Below are 25,101 nucleotides of genomic sequence, written 5' to 3' on the forward strand. Positions count from 1 at the left end.
TAGATACATTCCTCTGCAAATGCACCATTCCAACATGATAGATCAAGGGCCTTTAGATCTCAGCCATTTCATGTCCCCTCCTTTCCAACATGTACCTTTTTGTCTGCTTCCACTGTTGAGTGCTCCGCGCTCGGCAACAAAAAGGCTATTGTGGCCACAAAGATCTGTGTTGGGAGAAAACAAGGAGAAAGATAATTGGATGACACACTCCTATTCATCAGCCGAGTCAGGGCTGTGTGCTAAAATGGATGTGATGCCACGGGATGAAGAGTGTGCGTATACGAAGAACGTATTTCAAAGTTTAAGTGACTTGACATGAATTTCTCATCTTGCTAACGATGCCTTCTTAAAGGCCACTAATGGGTAGTGGAAGCGAAACTGTATGTGCGTGTGAAAGTGTGATTGAGCGAAGGTTACCTCAATGATTTTCTTCGGCAGATTGGACTCAAACCTCTTGAGTTGTTCCCAGTGAGAAATGAGCAGGTGAAACACGTCGCAAGCTACCTGAGCCACGGCCTTGTTCCCAAACTGGACAAACAACAAGAAAACAGGACGTGGACTGGTTAACGGTGCAGAGGAATAGGCTCCTTGAACAGTAAGTAAGCAGCCACGGCTTGGAACCCCCCCCAAAAAATGTAACGGGTTTTTTCTATTATATATTAAAATGTTTGAGGCATTTTACTGGGAAAAACAACAGTCAACTGGAAATCCTGTTACGATCGCATACTGAGGGAAGATTAGCATAGCTCAACTTGTGATCACTGGCCACAATCATTGCTTTCTTGCTTGTTTCACTAATAATGTGATTTTTACCTCAGTCAAAGAGATTAAGTTTCGATTGGCATTTGTTTTTGTCTGTCAGCAGGATTACCCAAAAATGATGTGTGTATAAAGATGGACGACAGCTCCCCAAAAGTGAAGCCAAATCATCCTGATCAACCCCTGGTGGCTGGCACTAGTATAGCTCTTAAACCCAGCCTCCATGTTAGTTGACGGGATATTGGCAAAAATATAAAGTCAAAGTATAAGTCAAATACATTTTTCTCAAAGATGGTTTCTCTCATATTAGGTTTTCATAAGTGCAAATTGTTCTGTCTGTTAAGAATTAATTTAAAAATGATTTAAAACTGAGACTGATTTAAAACTGTATTAGCGAGCTCTGACTACCAAGCTCCAAATAATGCCATAACGGCAAGATGGCCATGTCCGTATCTGGGATGTTTTGGCTTCATTTCTGTAAACTGGGAGGGTATGGAGATGTGTTGTCCTTGCTTAAATTCAGTCTATGGGAAAAACCAAAACCCAGATATTCAAAAAATCATGTTCTTTAACATGGTGAGAGGTATGCGCTCTCTGAGTGCCCATATAGATATTGAGATCTGTTCTTGCCTATTCCAAAATCTATTCATTTTGATCTTTTGATTTCAATGAAACCACATCTCTGCTTGTAGGCCAATCATTTATACCCATACTATACATAACCCATAAACAAGTGCAAAATATCATAACAAAGCAAGACAAATATACATGATATGCTTGTCTCCAACTTGATAACTGCATAAATTCCCACAAAATAAATAATATAGAAGGCTCTTGCACTGGGAACAATCTGTCAGCTCAGATACGCACATTCTAAACAGACACTGGAACCTTGAAACTTTAATACGCTCAAAAGGCTTAATGGTGATCAATTATCAGCTAATTAACAAATTCATTAATTAAAGACAAATGTAACAATATGCATTAAATTGATACCAATACTGAGGTATGTTTGTTGTGCTGACTCCCCACTGAAACAAATGAAACAAATTAATGACTAATGTGGATGCTGGCAGCCAGGACAAATCAACAAGCAAGTTCCAAAGTGGACACAAATGACATGAATACAAAGTGCCTGACTTTTGTGATGTGTTCACGAAACAGACAATGTATTATTCTTAATTCCCAGAAATCAAAGTATTACCTTTATCTTTTCACACATGCACAATAGTAACAAGAGTAATTTTGGAGGATCTTTTATTCAACATTTCCCCCCCTTGAATTTAGGTCACCGTAATACCTAAATCCTAAAAAGCGAGAGGGAAATTGCTGGTCGAGATGGGGAGGAAAAGTTTAAGCGTAGACTGTGATGAAATTCTGGGTAATTTACCTTAAATTTAGCTTTTCACTTACTGTGTAGATAATCAGCATAATTTCATTTCCACTTCAAACCATGCCTCATTTTCTTCAGACTCATCGGAGTAAAGAATTGAGGTAGTGACAATTTTCTTTCAAATGTTGATTTCTTCAGTGATTTGAAATTCTTTGTGGGGAAATAGAATTTTCCATTTCTTCCAGCTGAATGCCTCTCAACATGTAACAAGGGCAGACAATGTGGGGAGTGCAGAAATGGCCAAACACAAAAAGGGGCCCTGAGAGTTCAGCACCTGCTTTTAGAAAAGAGACTCTCAGTGCCACTCTTCCCCCTAGATCCCCCACCCAGCATATACCCTCTATTTTGGAGCTGGCTGTGTCTGTGTGTCAAGTTGTACAGGGGAGTGATTACTGCTCCATTAGAGGAAGGGGGGTGCTGCTCGAGCAGGAAGCTGGGAGATGTAGCTGCTTAAATTGGCCCACATCTACTGAGAGCAAGCCGCCTGGAAATTACGCCACCACCCCAAACCCTTTTCCATGAGAAAAAGATATAAAAAACACAAAACACTGGTTTTCGCCACTGGTTCTCTGCATCTCTTCACTCAGGGAGAAAAAGAGGGCTCTTCCAAAATATACCCACGAGCCCCATCACGGAATAAGTTTTATTATTGTACTTTTTCTCGGCTTGCAAAGAAGACATTGTTTGGCACTCCTCTCATGCAATCAGCTGTCATATTTGTTGAAGTCAAACACTTTGGGGCTTTCAATGGTGAAACAGAAAAAAACCGATAACATCAAGCAAAGCTAACTCTATTATTTAAAGATGGTCAACACAACCCATTATGCAAGTTCCTATCCTACTGTACACATAAGGTATCAAACTGTACATTATATGATGGGAGGAAGCTTCCTTGCCACAGACGGTCACTGACCTTTAGTGTTACTGCCAAGACGTTGATGGCGTCTTTAACTTGCTGGTGGATGTTCTTTTGCATCAGCTCTTCACAAACCCACAGGCCCAGACTGCACACAGCGATGCACCTGAACGACAGAAGCGGTGTTGATGTAAATTTAATTGGTTTATGGTACAGAAATATGAACAACCGATATTGCTATAGCGTACCTGGCCCCTTCACAGTGTTCCTTTGTTGCTGTTTCCAGCAGGATGTTGACCAGGTAATCCTAAAACAACAACGATAAAGACAACGTGACCAAAACCATCAATGTAACAATGGATGAAATAGTTTGCGGTATCATGGTACACAGTGGTTAAGGTCCTGGAGGTTAGTTGTACCGTTTCAATCTTTAATTACCATCATTACTGTGGTGATTTGGTTGGCACTGTAGTAGCATAAGGTGCTAGTGCTCTGGCCATTGTTAATAAACTGCTAGCATCCAATGGCGGCAAATTGCAGATTTTTTTGTCATCAACATCTGTCATTGGATTTGTTTACATATGATTGTAATGCATTTACATACTGATACTTTGTTCAGATTAGTTGTGTTGTTTTTATGTGCACATTTAATTCACTTCTTTGAACCTACATTAGTGGATATTTTCATTGTAAAACAAAAATTGTCTTTAGCTGGATAAACTTCTTCAATGTTAATTTTGCACATTTAATATGGTGTTATGTGGTGCTGGATATTTTTTTGGGATTATACATAAATTATTTAAATATCAAACTTGGTGAATTTATATGATCATTTTCAGCACATCTTTTCAATACCATGGTAATAATGATAACTGTTATCATATTTGTCTCCATAAGAGTGATACAAAATGTCTTAGTGTAACATATGTTTAGACTCTGTAACAATGCAGTGTGCAGATGGCAGCACATGGTAACCTTTACCTTGATATCCTCATTGCCTACAAGGATTTCTTCAGAGCCAGGCACATGTTGCAGCACAGGAATCTGCAGGTACAGGTTGGGGAAACACACCAGAGAGCCCAGGACTGTTTGAGCCTCCATCCTTGGAGCCTGGTAGAAAGGAGAGAAGAAAAAGACAACACGCGATCAGTTATTCCCTAAAGCTGCATGAAAACAACCCACTTCCAGGCAACAGAAAGCACGCCGTCCAGGGAAAAAGGATTGAAAGGATCCAGCAGGAATAATTTTTTCCTTTTTCATGATTCTGCAGATGTTGTGCAGAATCTCTTGACATATGGAAGGCGGTGGACAACAAAATGATTAATTAAATGCACGATGGATGCGGCTCAGACCAGATTGTACACGGTGTTGCATCTGATGAGTTGCTATACAGATAATGAGTCCATGCTGGGAGATATGGAAATATCTGGCAACCAAAACATATAGAAATGTACTTGAAGTAATTTTTGTTAAAATGCCTATAGACAGTCAACATGAATCTGCCTATGTTTAGGTTTTAACTGTGTGTTAAAACAGTCGTTCCTATTGGTCTGCCAGCATGATCTCTCCTCGTTGGTACAAATAAGTACAACATTAAAAAAATTATTTATATACCATAATAACTCCAATCATGTTGGCTAATTAAGTACAACTAAGAGTTTTATCAAAACTTAACATATTTAACATTTTCTATTTAGACTGAATAATCACATCCATTTGTTTATTCTGCAAACAACTTTTATTTATGGCTGCACAATTTCGATTAAAATATTTAGATAGTGAAATAAACATATTTAGCTAGCAAATTTGGAGGAACAATCATAAAAAATAAAAATACTTTACATTTTTACTTTACAAGTCTTAGTACAGATAAGACAACTAGAAAAGATTTTCCACACTTACAAAAATTGCACAAGTACTTTAACTACTTTTTAGAGTGGACAGTTTGATTCGCTTATTAAGTGCAAGTGTAAAGAGTGTGTTGGTACCTCTGGGGAAACGGAGCTGAGAACGCAGGCGGCAGCAGTGATGAAATCTCCAATTAGCATGGTGAAGCCCGGTAGGCCGAGGTAAAAGAATCGAGGGGAGCAGGAGCAGATGATGGTGTTCAAAACATCCTGATGACAAACACACACAGACCCACAAGCCATTCAAGTTTACTGTGTGACTTAACTTGATAAAAGGAATAAACCAACACCTACCATTCTCAAAAAACGGAATATCTTAGCACTTCTCCGGTACCTTTATGGCTACATGGGGTTTTTGCATTTAAGTATGGGAGAGTAGGAAGAGAAATAAAACATTAAAGGACCAACATGTGAGAGACATGGCAGGGAGAAAGCTTTTTTCCCCCCCAACAACAGGTAAGCTGAGTATGTTAAGTGTGTTGAGGAGGTTGAGGCACTCAACATTACATGTCCCCAAAGTACGGAAAATAAACGGAGCGGGGAAGAAAGACAGGAGAGAGCGACAGCGAGAGAGGCAGCAGATGGATAAGAGGGGGAACAAAAGACCTCAACTTTCATGAGTCACATGTAAATACACACACGAGCAAACCTGTAATTAAAGCCAGAGACGAGGTATTGTTTCGCCGAGGTACAGGCGGCTCAGTGGCAGATGGGTGCTCTTTCAACATTGACATATGCTGTACTGCAGAGGGCTTCGCACAAACTGCTCAAGTATGTACACTGTAATACCATGCTAGGCGAGAGCGTAAAAGGCTTTTAACAGTTTTTCCATTCTATATTTAGATAGTACCGCTGCAGCAAAGAGGTTAATTTGACAAACAAACACATACGGGTATGAGAATTTATCATTCGGCCAGGCTGAGAGATTGATCTCTCTCTTATCGGAGACATACGTGTGCATATTTGTGTACAAAGGCAAGGTCCAGGCTAGAAACACCTGCCTTCTTGGCCATAAACCTGTGTAAATCGGACAGTTCAAACATCAGCCTGTTTCTGGCTGAACTGAAAGGGCACCTTAGCAAACATGCAAGCATACGTTTTTCTCTCCTGGTCGCACACTCGCACAGTACCCCCCGTCTATCTGTGACATTACTCCCCAGAGGCTTTGGTAAATTGGAAACTCAGGTGAACAAAAGAGAAGCAGAATAAACACACGCAGAGGCAATAAACAGGAAGTCTAACCAACAGTACGCACCGCATGAGGAAAATTGGCGGGGAGAGCTTTAGGATTGAGGGCCCATTTTACCCTCATTTTCTGGTAATTGACCTCTGAAGCATAATGCGCGGTGCAGTCAGAAGTAATTAGCATGTACCAAACTGTTGCGTGATTGCCTGAAAAGGGCATTTTAGCGAAATCAAATGTAGAATGCAAAGTGTTTTTTTCCCCTAGTGTATGTGTGTGTGTGTGAGTGTGTGTATAGAAATGGGTATTCAGCTCTGCATGTGGCTATGTGTTGGCAGCAGCATGGTCCCCACGTCAACAAAAGTTGCATTAACTCAGCTCTGAACAGAGCCACCTCAGGCCTTTTCATTTGGCCTAATCTCCACCTGACGGACCGTGGGATGACGGGGTTCACGTTGGCTTTATGTCACTGCACACTAAAGTTACTGAAGGTCACTGTCACTGTGATAAAGAGGGGGGTTTCCCCTCACAAGCTGTTAGGAAGGTGCATAACTATAAGGGTGCAAAGGTTTAATCAGCAGCATGTTTGTGGCTCCGGGGTCATCTGTCACATTTGAATCTGGCTCTGTTTTTAGGTGCAAACGCAAAGTAGGTCAAGAAGCAGGTAGATCGGTCGAACTGGTGTTGTAAAACTCGACCTCGCACTTAAAGCTTTTCAGAGATTAAAGATTCAGACACAATTTACCAACCCTACCTTAAATGCTGTTTGCGAGATTAACAATTATATGTGTATATGCACGAGTGATGTACTCTTTAACAGATGCAAAATAAAAGGTGCAATTAAAGCTATGTGGGTTTATACTTCCCAAAATTTCCTGTTGACCTCTGAAGTCCAGAGTGTGGACCTATTAGATAGATTACTGCTATTGTGTTTCGCCATGCCTTCATGAGACCAGTGACCAGAGAATGACAAACAATCAGGACAATAGCCCTGACCTTGGCACTCTGTCAGTTGAAAGGAGAATTCTGTCATTTGCTGTGGCGCTGAGTTGATTATAATGGTGAGGATATAGAATGGGATTACCAAGTACAGAACCCAAACCTGTAAGCTTAGAGTATTTGGGGATACAAATATAAAGAAAATAATTTATTTCTTACGATTTGATCGGAGATTAGATATCCCCCTTGGCAAACGCAACATTTCAAAAGACACCACTTACCTATAAAATAATAATATAACTGGGAAGTTTCATGGAAAAATAATTTGAAATAAATTATTATAAGCAGAGGGATAGATGGACATATTGATCAATATACCCCCCTCAATTTTGCAGGGGGGGGGGAACTAAACTAAACCCCCCCAAAATAATATCACATTATATAATTTGCAGACCAGTCAATGACAAGTTTAATTATGTAAGATGATTGGAAAAATAGTGTTTAAAAAAAGAGATTTAAGGAATATGAGGCATTTGAAAAAGTGCATGTTTTTTCCTTTTTGGAGGTGGGGGTTGCGGGGGCAGGCAGAGAGGAAGGAGGAGGGGTGTAGTAAGAGCCACTTTCTTATGGTAAGCAGGCGTGCGGCTGTCCTCCATTGTGTGGCGTGAGGACTCTTTTCTCCGGCCAATTTGAGCATGCTTCAGTGGCCAGCCTGGCTCTGGCCCCCTGACGCATTATACAGAGCCACAACAAAAGCTGGAGAATGTTGCTACGTCCCTCCATGTGCTCCCCCCCCTCATTGCTTTACTCTACACTACGTTCCCCAGCCTCCCCTCCCGCTCCTTCACACACACGCAGACGCACACACTCACACTCACTCTCAAACACACACAGGCAGGCCAGCCCAGCCCACTCTGGGCCCCTGGCCGACATGTCAGTCTAACGGAGCGCGACAGACGTCAATCCTTAATTAATCACGTATACTCGGCAGGGGCTCCAAACATTATTTAACGACATGGAAAACATTCTAACAAGCTTGTCGCACTGCCAAGGTGCAATAGAAACCCAATCAGGGGGCACGCACACACACGCACGAACACGCACACACACACACACTTTTATCCATGTCCTTTGTTTTGGGGTACTCCATTCATCTCCACTGAGCTCCGTCTGAAAGGAATGGAGCAAGGCCAGATTTAAATATGAGGAAAGGTGTGGCTAGAGGAGGTGGTAGATGCCAAAACAATGAAGAATTCTTCATCACCACTGATTGGCAGCCAGTTTTCAAAACAGCTTCAATAATCAAGGACTGCTGAACAACTACATGACCGTGAGTTGAGTCCCGAAATACCTCTGATTGAGCCACCTCAGGCCTTTTCATTTGGCCTAATCTCCACCTGACGGACCGTGGGGTGACGGGGCTCACGTTGGCTTTATGTCACTCCCAACTGAAGTAGCTGAAGGTCACTGTCACTGTGATAAAAAGGGGGGTTTCCCCTCACAAGCTGTTAGGAAGGTGCATAACTATAAGGGTGCAACGGTTTAATCAGCAGCATGTTTGTGGCTCCCGGAACAACTACATGAGTTGAGTCCCGAAATACCTCTGACTGGGTATAAATACTTATTGTTAAATCAAGTGGTTGCCTAAGTCATAATAACACAACACATCACATAGTAAAAAATGAATAGCAAATTAGCAACTCCAAATATCCGTTTTCCCATTTTCATATATGGCCTGTGTACAGGTGTAGAGTGCGTTGGACTGGTGCGCCATCTAGTGCTGAACAGAAGAACAACAGGATGCTTTACTGAGGTGCCACCTGATGTCTGTACCTGGTCGTCGCTGGAGAAGCCCTTGTGTATGATGTAGTAGAGGTGCACCAAGAAATCACTGTTGGGGAGCACATCCTGGTGTCTGGTCATCATCTCACAGATCAGCTTGTAGGCCTGCAGCTTACCTGCCTTGTATTCTGCAGGTAGCATGGTGGCCTGTGGAGGAGAGAGAGATACAAAGGTTGTTTTTATTATGAAGAGTTGAAAACTTTGACTTCTGGATGCTAATATATTTGATCTATTCTTTTACACTGTTAAATTCCTCCTTGGAAACTAGTGCAAACAATGAGGGTTCAGGGGGAAGATCCCTAACCCTAACCCTTACAATTCAAGATGTTTACCCAAATTTTCATTAATTGCGATAACTTCCCAGATTGACTGTTGGTGGAGGAATACCCTCGACTGAGTGTTATTATATTTGTATTTATTGTTTTGCTGGAATGTGATGATTAGATATATCGCTATTTCCTTTGCCTGTGGGAGAGTTTCTGTTACTGCTGCTCATACCCTGAAGAGCCATGAGGCAAGCATTCGCAGAGGAGGGATGAAGGCAGGTTGGGGTGGAGAAGACTGGTTGTCCACACTGATGCCAAGGTTGTCCCGGATCTGTAAGAACACATTTAACTTCAGTCAGTGAACACAACCTTTGCATACAAGGAAATACAGTATTGATTATCACGTGTATGTGTGAGTATGACATGTATTTCATTTGTAGTTATTCCCTTTCTGTTATTTTGGGAAGCCTGTGTCTTTGAACATTGTTAAAAGTGCTATAAAAATGTATGATTATTAGACTTTTCATGGAGGCCTCTGACGATGGCAACAGCCTCTTTTTAAGGGTAAGTAGTTTATCCCGAACTGAGATTAATTGCTTCATATCTAGGTGATTTCCTCTCCACATTACCTTGGCCAGCTTGTGCCAGAGCTCATAGAGATATGAGAAGACCTTGGCGTGGATTTTTGGGCAGCGGATACTGTTGACATCTCCCAGGATGCCCAATATCCTCCTCCAAAGGACGAAGGCTGAATCAGCATGCCAGCCAGTCAGGGTCCCACCAGCGATGATGCTGACGTCATCAGCCAGACACTCACTGCTGTCTGCAGGGTCGGAGAGAGTGTTGAGGTGGTTTGAGTTGCAAAATAAATTGTTCTGTAAAGCCCATATGTGTAGCTGCCAGAACCTAATACAAAGTGAAGCAATTTCATTTTATTGTGGATATAGGATTTAGTCAACAAATGCAGCCCACGAGACTTGTTTGCAACACATCAAATATTAATTAAATCTCAGCGCCATACTGTTTCTGTCTGAGCAGTTGTTGACCAAATCCATATTTCTCTTTTCCCAAATGCATCCCAGTACTACAATCTTTGTTAGAGCACTGAAACACTTTTGGGAAACAGGCAAAAGTCACATGCATCAGCCCAAAATACTTTGTAGGAGGACAGTGCCACCTAGTGGGAAGAAGAAAGATGGGGAGGACAGGGAGTGTGAAGGTCTGAGGAGGACACACGTAAATGGGAAGTGTATGAGGCAGAACACTTTGTGGTTTTTGCTCTTCCAGCAGAACATTTACACTAAAATTTGAGGGAATTCATGAATAATTCCAAGGGAAAAAGTCATTCAATATACTTAATTAAGTGACTGAGATCTGCGAAATGGGAGAATGGAAAAAAGAAAATATGGAAAAGGAAGAAAAGGTTAGGCTGAAGAAAATATATGGAACATGGAAAATCAATGGAAAATTAGGACTATATAGTCTATGTGATGAGTAGCAGCTAGGGAGCAGTACCCAAGTGGTGTGGCATGTGTAAGACAGACTGATGCATGGTGTCTTCCAGAGGGCAGTCCCGAGGGCACTCTGTGTGCACCAGCAGGGCTGGAGAGGCGGGGGGGTTCTGAGGGTAGTGGTAGTGGTTGTGGTGGTGGTAGGACGGGGGTGCGGAGTGGGAAGGGAGGGCACACTCAGGACCTAAAAAAACGACAAGGGAGAAGGGGTAAAATCGGCTTTTGAGGAAAGGAGCACAGGGACAAAGGAGGAGTGACGACTCCATGATGGTCACAGTGTGGGACAACACAAACAAAAGGTCACATACAAGGGTGTGAGGGGCAGAGGGATACATGAGCAGGAATCAGGAATGATGTAGGAGAGAGAGAGGGGGTAAACTCAAACCTGTAGTTTTTCAAATAAAAATATCGAAAACTACCAACATAAACATTACCGCTGGGTTTTAATCAATCTCTATACCACATGTCCCTTCCCCGTTGACAAAAATTCAAACACAAGCTGTCAGCAGCTTTAAAAAATGGAACGTCTGAAAGAAGCACTGAAGCACACACTGACAAGCAGGTGGAGATTCCTTACAGTCACTTTGAGGGATATTGGAGGTAGCACAACCTCAGATGGATGTGCTTAACGTGTAGATAGGAGTGAACTGTGAAAGCAGCGCTTTTCTAAAGATGGCAATATGTCCTCAATGGATAAAATCATTTACCTGCCACTGAAAACCAAATGGACTTGGCCAGCGTTTGCACCCTGAAAGGAGTCTGAAGATCTTATTCAGCATTTACATTATTATATATTCACAGGGTTAAATACAGGGAAGAAAAATCTGGTTTCGCTGCTTGTTTCATTACCTGCTAGAGCCTCATTGTGGCTGAGCAGCAGGCTCCCCTGGCTCTGGGGGTCAGTCGTCACATCCATGTGGGTGGACTGTGTGGACTGAGTGTCAGCCTCTTCGTCAAAGGCCTGCCAGGTAACCTCGGCTTCATTGAGGTAGCCGTTGGACGTCTCGCTGCTTATACTCTCACCTAGGGAGGGTGAGTGAAGGAAATGGATAAAGGACACAAAAGATGAATACAGAGAATTAGATGGCTGTGTGAGGAAAACTAAGTCAAAACAGTAGGCTTTGATTGATATGTTTGATTTTAATGATTTACTTCAAATATTAACAGCCCACACAGTTATACAGATATCCCAAAGAATGATTTTTAAGACATAAATGTTGATGTAATCTCTAACTTTTCTCTCTGAGTTTGGGCAATGTGTAGTTAGTCTGGCCCTCAGCATTGCACTCTGTCTCAGCCGTACTGCTGCTCTGTCGGATGAGGATCTAGGAGCACAGAAATATGTATAAATGAGATTATATACTTGTATGGATTCAAATCTTTCGTTCATTTAAAATAATCCTCTTTTAGAAGATGATTCTTCTCACCATTGGTGGCTCACTGCTTTCTTTCCTGCCCTCAGACGTCATGCTATCTGAGCCACAGGAAGTCGGGGAGTACTCTCTCTTCTGGGCTGAAATGCAACATGAGATGTTAATACGCAAAGCGAACATATTCAAATCATCCTAAATAACAATTCATTTCTAGGATTCACATCTTTAAAAGTATGGACAGGCAACAATTACTTTTTAAGGTTTAATTTTTAACATTACTTCAGGGACAACATTTACAAATTAGGGCTCTATTCTAATGATCTAAGCATTCAGCGCAAATGCATTCAGAACCTGTTGAAATCCATCCTTGCCAGTTGATAAAGAAGATGTTCTGCCACTCACACAGTTAAAAGGCAAGTTCTTTATCAATCTTTTTTTGTGTGCATAGCATGCAATAAACCAATCAGAGGGCTTTCTGCAGTCCCTTTAAACGCCAGGTGCACGATAGCCGATTGCCATTATAAGGGGAGATATTCCAGGTAGTAAGATATTTCTGCATAAAAAACTGCTTCACTTCATGACCATCTGTGTGTGTAACAAGCAGCGTATGTCTGCTTTCACATGTTACTTCAGATTGCACCCTTCAAATTAAAAGAGAGCACTGTGTTGGTCAAAAGTAAAAGAATGTAGAATGCCAAGAATGACCACATCTAATTTGAAGACCAGCATAGCCATGTGCACTCAGATGGGCGCAGGGGCATTTCCTACCTAGCCTACATGGGTTCTGGATGGGAAAATGTCATATAAAGCATCATAATCGATATATAAAAAATATGAGAGAATGATCACAATCCTCATCCTTTATTTTGCGTTGCAATGAAATGCGTTAAATTCCATGCCAACAAAAAATTCTGACTTATATCACAAATGCAATTTCTGTCAAAGTAAATGCAATGTGATGTTTAATACATATAATTTAACTCTAAAAACAGTCTCTCGTCACCCTTATGAAAAAGTTTTTCTAATCATTATATCTTATGTTATAATTTAAAATGCATGGCTACTTATCCATCAAAGGATTGCCTCAGATTAACTTAGTTTGCCTCAGTTTGCCTCAGATGCCATCACACCTGACTATGGCCTGGACACCTGTAATATCTGACTCAATGTCTACAAAAAGTTTCCATAACGGGTTAAATATAGACTGATTTATTGCTATTCCATTGGATTGCATCTAATCAAAATAGTCTTATTAATAAACTGTCAACTCAACTGGCAAATTAGTTTTTTCCTATTCACTGTTACCTGATTGATTACATGTAGTTTAGATAAATCATCTTAATACAGGCCTGCTGATTGGCATTTCTTTTCAGATGATTCACCTGGTAGAGTTTCCGACAGCTGCTGGGTGATGTCGGAGGTGCTGCTGCTACGTGGCAGAGGGCTTTCCCTGCCTCCCAGCTCCTCCTCTCCCCCACATTCGGACAGCTGACATTCCTCCACATCTGGATCAGGACGAAAAAGGACACACGGATAAACCAGTGCCACAAGGAAATCTTAACATGGATTTGCAGTCACTGTACAGATGAAGATTTGATGCATTCATGAAGATATGAGGTAGAATCTGGGGCATGCACACATGCAGTGGTGATGTAGACATGTAAACTGTATTTCCACACAAACCAGTTCGGCCCCTAGACACAGTTACATTTTAAAATATGTTCAACTCACAAGACTGCTGTTAAAAACAATAACCCGCTGCTCTAGATACAGTCACAACAGACAGACGGACAAACTGGCAAATGATGACAGACAGTGACAGGTGAATGGAGAGACACACACAGACACACAAACACATGCAGCTCTCACAATGCACTTTACCTGAGAGTCTGTGAGAACAAGCAGAGTTACCAGAAGAGATACCAGGCAAGAAAGAGCTCACAGTGTGGAGCAGCATAGGGACACTTTTAGTAGTGGGAATAGCCTCGCATAGATGAACACAGTTGCTGATGGACTGGCTTCGCTTAGCTTCCATCAGGGGAAGAGAAAAGTGGAGAAAGGGAGAGACAGTGGAAATAGAAAAGAGGTAGAAAGGACACGAGAGAGTTCAGTGACAGCTAAAGGTACAGAATGCTACAAAGCTGCTTCCATTGATAAATACATGTATGAGCAGGAGAGCAGAGTAAATAAAGCACTGAAGAGCCAGGTAATGACATCAATACATCAGTGAAATCTTAATATATAACAGAAATTCCACAAGATAATTACAACTATAATGTGATTTTTTTTTAAATCCCAGATAAGATCTACAACAGGGGGAGAAGAAACTGATGCCAAGCTCAGATTGAAGCAACAGAATTAAGTTTCATACTGACACTTTTTGAAATATGAATAATATAAACAATAGATAATCAGATGTTTCACTTTTGCAAATAACATTAACTGACATACTTGAAAATGATTCATTAAATTTACACACAATATACAATAAGTGGGACATTTGCCAGCTGAAACCAAAACTTGGTAGCATTGTCTTATTTGCTACATTTAGGAGACACTTCTCCTAAATGAATTAAAACATTAACATTCCTGTTGACACAGCCATAATGTAATGTTTGGGGACATACAGGCCAATATCAAACTTATATTGTAAAAGTATTGATTCCTAGAAGATACCCCCAAAAATACCATAATACAAATAAATAAATAAAAAAGATAAATAGTGAGGTATGATATCAGCCAAGATTAGCTTATTGCAAATATTGAATTGGTGATTTGTGCCCGAAAAGGAAATTCAATACAGAAACGTCAAAGTTGGTTTTAGTAACTACATCACCATTATGGACTTTGTTCACCAGAAAAGACTAAGGACAGTTTTTTAACTGTAAACTTGTGTGCAGATTAGTCACCATTCAACTAGGGATCCATGTGAACAATATTTGTCTGATGTTTGTGTTTATGTCAACAAATTCTATAGGTCAATAGCCAGTAAGATTTACCTTCAGCCTCAGTGCACCCTCAGGTTCAGCTTTTAACGTTCTTATGATTAAAAGGCTGAAACCCCTGATGAGGCCATGGTACAATTGAAGATTATTATTATTATTATTTTCATTTTTACCCCAGAGTTGGTTCAACTGGATCTCTGGTGTTATAGAAGATGAATTAGTCCCATCATGAAATACCAGCCTTTTTTCAATTATCAAGAAAAGATCTCAGCACAATCTTAGTTTGGATTTGCATGAATAAGTACAACCAAGTTTTCACAGTTGTCAATGCGGAGGCATTGTCATTGTGCCTGGATGGCACTTCAGGGTTAATCTCAAAGAGAGCAATGGAAAAGGGCAGTTCTATTCTCTGCTTTCAGCACACTTTAATTATGCCCTTTAGTGAGAGAGAGAGATACATCGTCTCTGCTACAGCCCGCACTGCTTCCCATTTATGCATATTAATGAGCATTAATTACACTCTTAATGAAACTATCAAAAACTGCCATGCAATTGATGGGTGGGCCTTCTCTTGAGGAGTGAGGAGGAGGGCTGTCGGCCCTTTGAAGATCAATGTTGGTGAAATCCAATTAGGCCAAAGAAAGGGAAGGGAATTTGAAAGCCTAGTGTTTAATTTGCGTCTTTGCTTACAAGCGGATGCATATAAACAGAGTAACAAAAGGTGCATAAACACGCACATGAGACACATAATAGATGTTTCAGTGCATGTGTGTGTGTGTATGTGAGGGAAAGCGAGAGACACACAAAATCCCTTCTAAGACTTCATCCTTCAGGCACAAATACATCTCCTCCTCACTCAACAAGCGCGTCATTTCAGGACGTTGGTGGTAATTGGAGAGGCGGAAGGGGAAGGAAAAGAAAAAGGGATCGTCTCTGTCTTTTATCCTCCGCATTAAGATTCTGTCGAGACAAAATGAAGACAACCAGAACAAGCACCGAAGCCAGTAACTGCTCTCCAGCTCAACTTATAATCAGCCTGCCACGTTCCCATCAGATAAGGGCTGTCTGCAGGCTCTGCAGTGAGCTAAGGACAATATGTGTCCAAAGAGGGCTGGTGACATGATGAAGAATCGAACTGACATGGAAACATGTTGACGTTGGCCAGTGACATATGAAGGAAACAATGGGGGCCATCTGCTGGTCTCTTTGTCCCCGGTGTTGGGCCTTTCAACGACACCTGGGCTTGTGCACACATGGACGTGTCCGAAGGCTTTCACACACCGTAATACGTTTGATAAACCCTGTGGTCAGATGTATTGCTCCAGAAGGTTATCAGTATTGTGTTGTTAGCCCGCACAAAGCGAGAAGATTAGCATAGCATGGACACAGAATAGTATATGCATTTTGAAGATTATATAAAAGCAACCCCCTTTGTCATTGACTTCTGCCTGCTTTGATGGATTAATAATATACAGCCCAGCGCAACAACACTGTTATCAATAGTGTTACAAGAACCTACCAGAGGCTTTCTGACGGACGTTGTTTCGGGCATTCTCCACGCCAGGAGCTCCTGACGTAGTGGCAGAGCGAATCCTCATGGGCTCTTGAACCGCAGGCCCGCCCTGCTCCCCCTGGTTTCTCCAGCTCAGTGAAAAGGAGCGTGCCACTACTGCGCCCTTCTGGGAGTCATGGATCACTCCTGACGTGCAAAGAACAATATAGGTTGAGTACTGAGTGTATATCTTCTATTAATAAGCTTATGTATATTTAGATTTAGCACTATCAAATTCTACTAACAAGCGAGACAGTCCTCTGTGGCTTTAACCAACACCCACATTATAATAACATGTTCAACATTATCTAGCATGTAGTGTGGTTATTGAACAAGCATAAACATGAGCTGGAAGGGAGTTGGGCAGTAAATATGTCACAGCTCAAAAAAAATCGACGTAACTTACTAGGAAAAACTTATATTCAGCATTGCTACCTCCAACACAGAAGTTATGTTTCCATGTGTTTGTCTCTTATTTAGCAGGATTACAGACAGAAACTTCAGGACCACATAATCCATGTGCTCTGCTAAGTGCCATTCTAGTTTAATGATTAAAGACAGAATGAATCGATGAGTCAAGGATCAAATTGAATCCTGTAAAGAAGTAACACCAAGTATAGGTTTTGGTGACACTTCATAAATCTTATTCTGAATAACAGCTTTGTGACACGTAAAACTTCTTATTAATTTCCCCTTTTTCATGTTTTTTTTCATGTTTTCAAACACTGAGTCAGTGATCAGTTTTTAAAGTTTAGGTAAATCAATCAAATACATCCAACTATCATAAAGTTAAATTCAGAAACTGGTAAGGTAACCAGATTAAGCTTTCAAACTGTTGAACACGTTTTCTCCCAAATTCCCCCCCTCACCACGTCCTCTCTGCTTTTTCTCCTTCTGTTCACTGAGTTTGTCCAGAGGCAGGCTGCCCATGTCCAGGCCGTAGACGGTGCGTGCCAGCACAGCCGTCAGCGAGTCCATGATGCTGGCCCACTCTGTCACCAGCTCCTCCCAGCAGGTAAGAGAGGACAGCACTGCCAGCAGCTCGTCCCATAGCTCCCGGGAGATAAATACGCACAGGTTGGCTCGCACCCACGCCACGATGATGGTCTGAATGCAAGATGAGTTAGTATAAACAGAAACACAAACAGATACAGTAAATAAGCAGTGGGTTCCCGAGAAAAAAGTTTTGCTCAAAAAGGAATATACATTCTGTAATTACAGTGTATTATAATATGTATAGATATGAATAAAATACCCTGTGTGTGACTTAATGTAAAACAAAGCACATGCAGACATACCCTAAAGAGTATCGATGCTAAACTTTCAGCAAAACTATCTTTTCTTTGGTTTTCCTGTGGCCTCTTCATCACCGCCTCAGTGATCCTCAGTAGTACCTGCAACATCTGCTCCCTGCACGACACAGACAATTAAATAAAATGAAATATCATGATAGAGTCTTTAGGAAATGAGGCTTCCATGTATATTTGAATATCTCACTGACCATGTCTGTGTGTTCATCGTGTGCTCCATGATCATGTGACGATAGATGCTAAGAACCCCCTTGCACACCTCAACCTGGTTTTCCAAGAGTTTGGGTACATCCTGGCACGGCTCCAACAGGAACACGTTGGACGAGTTGGTCAGGAACACCTACACGCATGAGTGCATGAAGGATGAGCACATGATAAAACAAATAGAACATGTAGTTGACAATTGCTAATTATAATCACAACATGGTGCGCTCTCAGGATAAACACACAGCCCTGCACACAGAGACAGACCTGTAGTGTAGGCTGGATGCCAGCCTTGATGTCCCTGTTCTGCTGCTCAGTGAGGAAGCCCCGATTGATGGCGCTGCTGAAGGAGTACGTCCTCCCCCAGCTCGATGACCGTCTGTGACCATGAACCTCCGTCTGGTAGAAGACAAGGTAAGACAGTCAGGTGGAAACATAAACAGATACTGATGTAGATGCTATTCAGAAACGAGCCTCGAAGTTTGTTGAGAAAAAACATTCCATGGTGTAAAATTGTATACATCAGCTCTTTGGTTCTCTCTAATAAATGGAGGCACCTAAAGCTTTGTTTGGACCTTTTGTGATGCAGGCACATGATGATTCTCAGGTTCCTCAAACTATTTTATCTACAATAAATATTGATTGTTTTTTTTTTTTTTAAATATAGTCAACAGCCCACTCAGTTTTGTTTTTCTGCAATTTGCGATATGTGTATTCTTACTTCGATCAGATAAGGTGGTACGGTTTTACTACTGCTATGGCTAACCAATTAGATCACTTGCTTTTGTATTTTGCATTTGGTAGTAACATCTGACAACATATGTGCTCTACTAAAATGTCTGTAAAAACCTTTAAAATTCTCTACGACACTACCAGACCTTTTAATCTAAAACTACTATAAGGGTATATATTGAGACTATATATATATATATATATAAAATTTTATATATATTATTTTTTCTTTCACCTGTACATGAATGTGGTTTGTCTCAGTGTTGAGAATCTGCTCAGAGCTGTCATCCACTTCATCTTCCTGTGTTGTTTTCTCCGGCTCGGTCATGAAGCCGGGCTTGTCCTGCAGAATCCACGTCCTGTACACTTTGATCACCTTCCTGGTAGCTGACGCCTCGCAGGACGGCAGCAGGAAAGCCTTCAGAGGGAGAAGTTTTAACTTATTCAGTGTTTTTAATCGTTTTGAAGTGAAGGATTTTCAAGTTATGTGAACAAACGGCCAGCAGAGGGCAACATAGTACACGTTATCACAGTGTTGCCATCCAGGCAGCATTATAACGATGAACCTATATGAGGATATACAGTGACATTAAGTTTCACAACATCAAATGAAGAAATATGTCTTAGTGACCACTCCGTACCTGATGGAAGACCTCGTTGACAAAATTCACGTTGTCCCGGGTGGACAGCAGGATGGCGTGCACCATGTCATAGACATAGCGGTGCTCCTCCTCAATGCTACACAAACTGGAATCACTGGGCCGCCGATCCGACAGCGTGCTGCTGTTGGAGTGGCTCTTCTCAGGCTCCCCCGCTGGTCCATTCGCATCCCCGTCCGATATCTTATCCTCCTTCTTCTCCTGGCTGCTACTGCCTGCAGTGACAGTCTGGACACCACGGCGAGACATAGATAAGTGAGAATTCTTCTGTATGCTGCTACAGGGCTTCCTACTACCAGTTAAATAAATGATCACGAGAGTCTCAATGACAAAGACTTTCCGTAGTTGCATTTTTTGGGTCATTTTTAAGCTGCTGCATGAATCATAATGTAATCATAATAACATTAATTTCACATTTTATTCACGTCTGTCTCTTCTCATGATTCCTGTCACTTGATTTACTGTTATCTTAAGGAGATTTCATGGCTGTGCTGTGAGAATGGGTGATGCAAGTAGAGGGAGATATATGGGGAGGCTGTGGGAGACATCTTCAGACTTGGGGTTGAAATTGCTCTTGTAACTCTGTTAGTCTTGTTATACTGTTTCATCTTCTGGTCTCCTTGATGCATCGAGTCTGAATTAAAACCTTCTGCATAAGACATCAGCTGCTGCCTGAGTTCTCCTTTCACCAGCTTCCAGAAAACTTCCATAACAATTACCACGACACATTGATGGTAGGATGTGGTATGAATCAGGAATGAACCCATGTGTTCCATTGAGTTCAATATTGTGAGATTGGATGTTTTTGCAACATTTTCGTTGAAATTCTCAGACACTCATTTATGGATCTTGATTTAAAAAAAAAATCAGGCATGATCAGGTGACAGATCGAGATGAAACTCGGCATAAGTGAATTTAAATGTGGTTTCATAAGGGGACTGTTGGTCCTTGGCGGAGATACTAAAATGACAGCTGTAAGAATCAACGGAAGGGTACTGTCGCACTCACCTGGATGAGTTTGGGTATGACCTCGGTGCCATTCTTTGCACCCTGCGCTGCAGCAGCACTGCTGACATACTTCTTCTCCAGGAAGAAGGTGACCAGCCAGGTGATGAAGGCCACACGGGGCGCCAGATACTGGTCCCTGGTGCAGAAGGTGCTCTCATTGTTCCGCGTCACTGGCACATACAAGGGTTTTGGTCTGTGGTGCGGGAGGTCTGATTGCGGAGGAGTGGAGAAGTGAATGAGGAACAGCAGATGGTAACAGTGGGAGGGTAAAAAACCGAGCACAAGGAGTAGAAGCAAGAGAGATCAAACATCTCCAAGGGTCTGGTAGCTGAATCAAACTGTTCACCTCTTTTTCTGTTTACAACGCTATATTTTAGATACCTTTCTCTTCACAACACATCAAACATCCGTCTTTTGTAAATAGAAATAAACAAGACTCTTTAGTTTTACTCACGCGCACAAGCACACACTTACTCTTTAACTTATTAAATGCTAAGCTACTTTTGAATGAACTCATTATTTTCTCTTACTTAATTGTTTAAGTAGTGCAATTGTATTGAACTGAATCATATTGAAAAGGTTTCTGCAGGAAGGCCGAGATAGACACACAGCACATGTCATCTTACCTAATAAAGGCTTGTAGAGGTTTGTGAGCTTGGTGAAGGAGGGAAATAAATGTGGAAGGTAGTACTTCTTGAAGAGGCTGAAGAGAAACCTGAAGCCTGTGTTCTGGTTCTCTTTGTTCCTCCATTCTAAACTGGAAGCCTGGCAGACAGACGGCACAAAGGCAGACAAGGTCAGGCGACAGGGAGAGGAGATGTTTCCAGCACACTGACAGTATATTGTTTCAAACACAATAGTCTGAAGGTTCCTCTAAGAAACAGTGCACAGAGGGAAAAGGGTTTGGGCTAAGTAAACATACTAGTCCAACTTGACACACTTAACAACTCGTATTGTATCTTGTTTCTATCTTATTGTCACCAACATGACCTAAGCATAATGTACAAGGTGAAACAAACATATAAATTGAGGTAGAATTCACAATTGATGTATTTTCCTCCAACCTGGCTACTATATAATGTAAACAGAGATAAAAAATGTGGGTTAAATTGTTTCAAATTTTCCAACAATTTTTTCTATATCTGACATTTAACTTTGCAATACAATATAAGCCATGTCAATCTGAAACACCTCATGCTCACAAGGCATCCACACCAAGTTCTGAGATTCAGTTACAACTTCACTATAGCAAGTGATTGTATATAGGTGTGAAATCTTTTCGCAGGCTGATTAGTTGTTACCTGTATGACCATGTACTTGAGCAGGGTTTCGAGGATGAAACAGGTCTGGTCCTCTGCAACTTTTTCCCCAGCCAAAGCTGGAACGAGCGGGGTGATCTCCTCAGGCACCACTTTAGCTGCTCAGAGTGACAGATACAAAGACGTGAATTCACCACAGAAAAACAAGAGTTATTAACTAAAAACACATGACCTCAGGGATCGCCCTCAATGCATAAGGCAGCACAACAGAATGCAAGTCCCTGTCTCACCATCGGGGGGATTGGAGAAGGGGTTGTAAATGATGGTGTCAAGGGTGCAGGGCCCTCTGGTGGAGGGCACAGCAGGGAACCCTGGCACCAGACATGCAAAGATAAGAAACTGCTCCTCAGCACAGTTGTCCCTCAGGGCCTGCAGCCACAGCAGGAACAGACGGATCCCCTCACATCGAATCTAGATGGAAGGATATATTAATAGATACACAACAAAAGCCAATTTCAACAATGTACATAAACACACATGTCTGGAATTCATCTTTAAAACTAAGGTCCAATCTTTAAATTACAAAACTAAGGTCCTGTTTAAACCTGGTAATAACATCCACACTGTGAGATCCGCTGAAATAGAAGAGATCATTAATTATTATGTGGGGATCAGACCGATATTATGCCAGTGGCCGCACACAAGTCGAATGTGGTCTGTGGGATCAGATCATTGGATGCAACGAGGACACACATGTGCTCTTGTGATCGTGTCACTCACTCAGGATGGATGTTTATACCAGGTCTGATCAGGGTGTAAATGCAGCATACTGGGTAGCTACATTCTTTTTAAATTAACACTTACATTAGTGTTATGGTTCATAATGTGTCCTGGAAATATACAAATTATCTTGTAATAATGAAAACATTACCTTGAATGAATTTCCAGTGTGTAGAAGCTTTTTCAGAATAGAACCTGGAAGAAGGTAAAAAAAAGGCAAAGTAGTCAAAGTTTAGCAATGCAGATTTTCACGAGACGTCCCTTACACAACAAGTAGTCCCCCAACAAACAGCACAAATGTGAAATGAGGGACCCGCTCCTTGACCTTGATGGGTGGTGCTGATGAACTAGAGGCTTCACTTTGATTCAAATTACTATCGGTTGGCAGCGACATGCATTTGTGAAAGAAATCTGGTTCCAATCTGGTGCATGTACACTTTTTTATCCCGGTTTCCATTGAGGACATCAAGCACAGGAGCGGCTTCAGCCAGGTGCTGAGGCATTAACATAAACCATGGAGGCAACGAAAGAATCTCTCATCTCATTAAGTTGGTTCAACTGTGATGAACAGCTAATAAAAGGACGCCCTACTCATAGGAACATGTCTCTCAATTTCACAATGACTTGATTCTACAGCCATGGCTGTGGATCTTCATCCACTGCGGCCTAGTTCTGTGCAGTGGCAGTGACAGCCCCACACCGGCCGAAGAGGCCAAGTTTAATATTTGCTGTGGCTCTCTCCTCCCATTGTTGGCAATAAGGTAAAGTCAAGCAAGCAACGCGATGTTGGCCTTTAATAGGCAAAGTGGCCTCATTTTCAAAAGCCAGCAGACAGGAATCAAAATATTTGGTAGACTATGTTGTTGTAACCATGGTACAAAAATACATCAAAGGGGCCTTCATTAAGAGTTAGGTAACCAGGATACTATCCTTCATTATGTAAACAAGGATACGAATAACCAGATCTCTCAATAGTCCAATGTTAACACCATATCCAGAATATGATTAAAACCGGGATAAAACTCATAACTGGGATACTGGAGGGTATGTATACGCAGTCATATTTAAGTGGTAGCCTCGGAAACTTGGCTGAGTTCTTCTAAAAGAACTACAAAGTTTACATATGAGTTTATATGTGTCGGAGTCGGGCTATTCTCAATCTTCTCTCACTGGGTCAAACCAATGCTATCTCTGTGCTGCTCACATAAAGGTGAACAGGAATCCTTTCATAGGTCTTGGGCTCGGGACAAAAGGAATCGTACGACATTAAAACAAGTCAGTGGGTTTTAATGTGGTGGCTGATTGGTGTAAGTAAGCAGATAGAGGAGGATAAAAGGTTTGAGGGTTTTCTTCAGCTCTTAATGGTCTGAGTTAAATGTCTGAAACCTCGCAAATCCTGAGCTACAAGGACAGAAACACTAAAAGTCATTAGAGCCATTCCTGATCCAAACAACCCAGCACAAAGAATTTATAATGAGAACGCAAATGCTTTCAGCAACTGCTACTGTAGAATGTGGAGTAAAAAAAATGATGTGAAAGAGAAAAGTTATCTTAGGAATTCAATTAAAACTCAGGTATGGCGAGAAGCTATCCAACCACCACCACATTTTTTCAGGGCCAAAGTACTTAGTGACAACACATCTTCTTGACCAATGACACGTGAACTGATGAGCGGCAAAGAAAACTGAGTAAGTTCAGAAAAGGGCCAAGAGGCAGCTTAAACCTGCAGAGATTTGTCGTCTAATGATAGAGAGAAAAAGGGAAATTGTCCAGGCCATCCACCCATCCCGAGATGATTCTAGATATTTGGAATGACGAGCCTGAGGGGGAAGGCCAATCTACAACCGATCTAGACCCGGACGGTTTAGCGGCCAGCGGCTGACAAACAACTGTTCAAATTGAGGTTATCGTTTTTGTGCAAGGGTTTTCCTATTTTTCGTGTGCGGGACTGAAATAATGCCAGCATAATTCAATCACTTATTTGCATTTCAAATGACGAGCTCATTTGCATTTACATCCCCCTCTAAGACTAATTATTTTCTCTTCATTATGGAAGGTCGAGGTGGTTGTGGAGGGGATATTTTCGCCACCACTACATCTTGGAGGTCACAGAAGCATAAGAAGGACAGACACAGGGACAGCACATAACTAGACCTCATGGTAGTGGCAGGTATTTCACATTGAGTTGTCAGTACGTACCTATACTGTGAAATTGCCATCGGTTGTAGACTTTCTCTGGCAGAAGTTGTAGAATTTTCTGAAGGAAAAAAAGGAAAGAGAATTAAAAGGATTAGGTTCAGTCCAGCATCAATTATTAGCTATCAGAGCTTTGTTTAAGTAATAGCATTATCATAAGAGCTGCATTAGTTTGCATAGCAGGGCCTTTCTTCTTAAAGCGCTACTTATTCTGCACAGGATGCGACAGAAACTCCCTATCAGAAAGTGATGAGACGGGCAAAACCAGTAAACGTTTCTTCTAGACTGGTTTGTTCTGGAGCTGTGAATTCTATCGTTGGCTATGTACAACACAATTTGATGTGTTTTTTATTTAGAGGTGAAACTGTTGAAAGATCAGTGGCTCCAGCTTCGAAAGTATGAACAAGCCTTATCATTGTCTTAGTCT

The 25,101-nt window shown here is 41.5% G+C and overlaps 1 protein-coding gene across 4 annotated transcripts in view; it reads right to left on the reverse strand.

Moving 5' to 3' along the window:
* The window catches only part of ralgapa2 (Ral GTPase activating protein catalytic subunit alpha 2), a 94,295-nt gene that overhangs the window by 42,682 nt on the left and 26,512 nt on the right, over nucleotides 1–25,101 (reverse strand). For 3 of the 4 annotated variants that reach the window (XR_008340008.1, XM_053433877.1, XM_053433878.1), the window contains exons 4-30: nucleotides 24,678–24,735; nucleotides 22,630–22,673; nucleotides 21,989–22,169; nucleotides 21,741–21,856; nucleotides 21,066–21,204; nucleotides 20,440–20,648; nucleotides 19,414–19,659; nucleotides 19,008–19,190; nucleotides 18,308–18,439; nucleotides 18,028–18,176; nucleotides 17,825–17,936; nucleotides 17,396–17,633; nucleotides 16,494–16,673; nucleotides 13,412–13,534; nucleotides 12,084–12,169; nucleotides 11,891–11,981; nucleotides 11,506–11,679; nucleotides 10,661–10,840; nucleotides 9,775–9,968; nucleotides 9,378–9,476; nucleotides 8,871–9,026; nucleotides 4,997–5,125; nucleotides 3,990–4,118; nucleotides 3,257–3,315; nucleotides 3,066–3,174; nucleotides 418–528; nucleotides 96–164 (exon numbers count right to left, since the gene is read on the reverse strand). Coding sequence is in view for 3 of the 4 variants with exons in the window: in XM_053433877.1 (XP_053289852.1) it covers nucleotides 96–164; nucleotides 418–528; nucleotides 3,066–3,174; nucleotides 3,257–3,315; nucleotides 3,990–4,118; nucleotides 4,997–5,125; nucleotides 8,871–9,026; nucleotides 9,378–9,476; nucleotides 9,775–9,968; nucleotides 10,661–10,840; nucleotides 11,506–11,679; nucleotides 11,891–11,981; nucleotides 12,084–12,169; nucleotides 13,412–13,534; nucleotides 16,494–16,673; nucleotides 17,396–17,633; nucleotides 17,825–17,936; nucleotides 18,028–18,176; nucleotides 18,308–18,439; nucleotides 19,008–19,190; nucleotides 19,414–19,659; nucleotides 20,440–20,648; nucleotides 21,066–21,204; nucleotides 21,741–21,856; nucleotides 21,989–22,169; nucleotides 22,630–22,673; nucleotides 24,678–24,735 (3,696 nt within the window). In the remaining variant the exon portion in view is untranslated. The remainder of the gene's footprint in view (nucleotides 1–95; nucleotides 165–417; nucleotides 529–3,065; nucleotides 3,175–3,256; nucleotides 3,316–3,989; nucleotides 4,119–4,996; nucleotides 5,126–8,870; nucleotides 9,027–9,377; nucleotides 9,477–9,774; nucleotides 9,969–10,660; nucleotides 10,841–11,505; nucleotides 11,680–11,890; nucleotides 11,982–12,083; nucleotides 12,170–13,411; nucleotides 13,535–16,493; nucleotides 16,674–17,395; nucleotides 17,634–17,824; nucleotides 17,937–18,027; nucleotides 18,177–18,307; nucleotides 18,440–19,007; nucleotides 19,191–19,413; nucleotides 19,660–20,439; nucleotides 20,649–21,065; nucleotides 21,205–21,740; nucleotides 21,857–21,988; nucleotides 22,170–22,629; nucleotides 22,674–24,677; nucleotides 24,736–25,101) is intronic. The other variant, XM_053433879.1, reaches the window with a different exon arrangement.

This window comes from Pleuronectes platessa, chromosome 11 (genome assembly GCF_947347685.1).
Source record: "Pleuronectes platessa chromosome 11, fPlePla1.1, whole genome shotgun sequence".
Lineage (NCBI taxonomy): Eukaryota > Metazoa > Chordata > Actinopteri > Pleuronectiformes > Pleuronectidae > Pleuronectes > Pleuronectes platessa.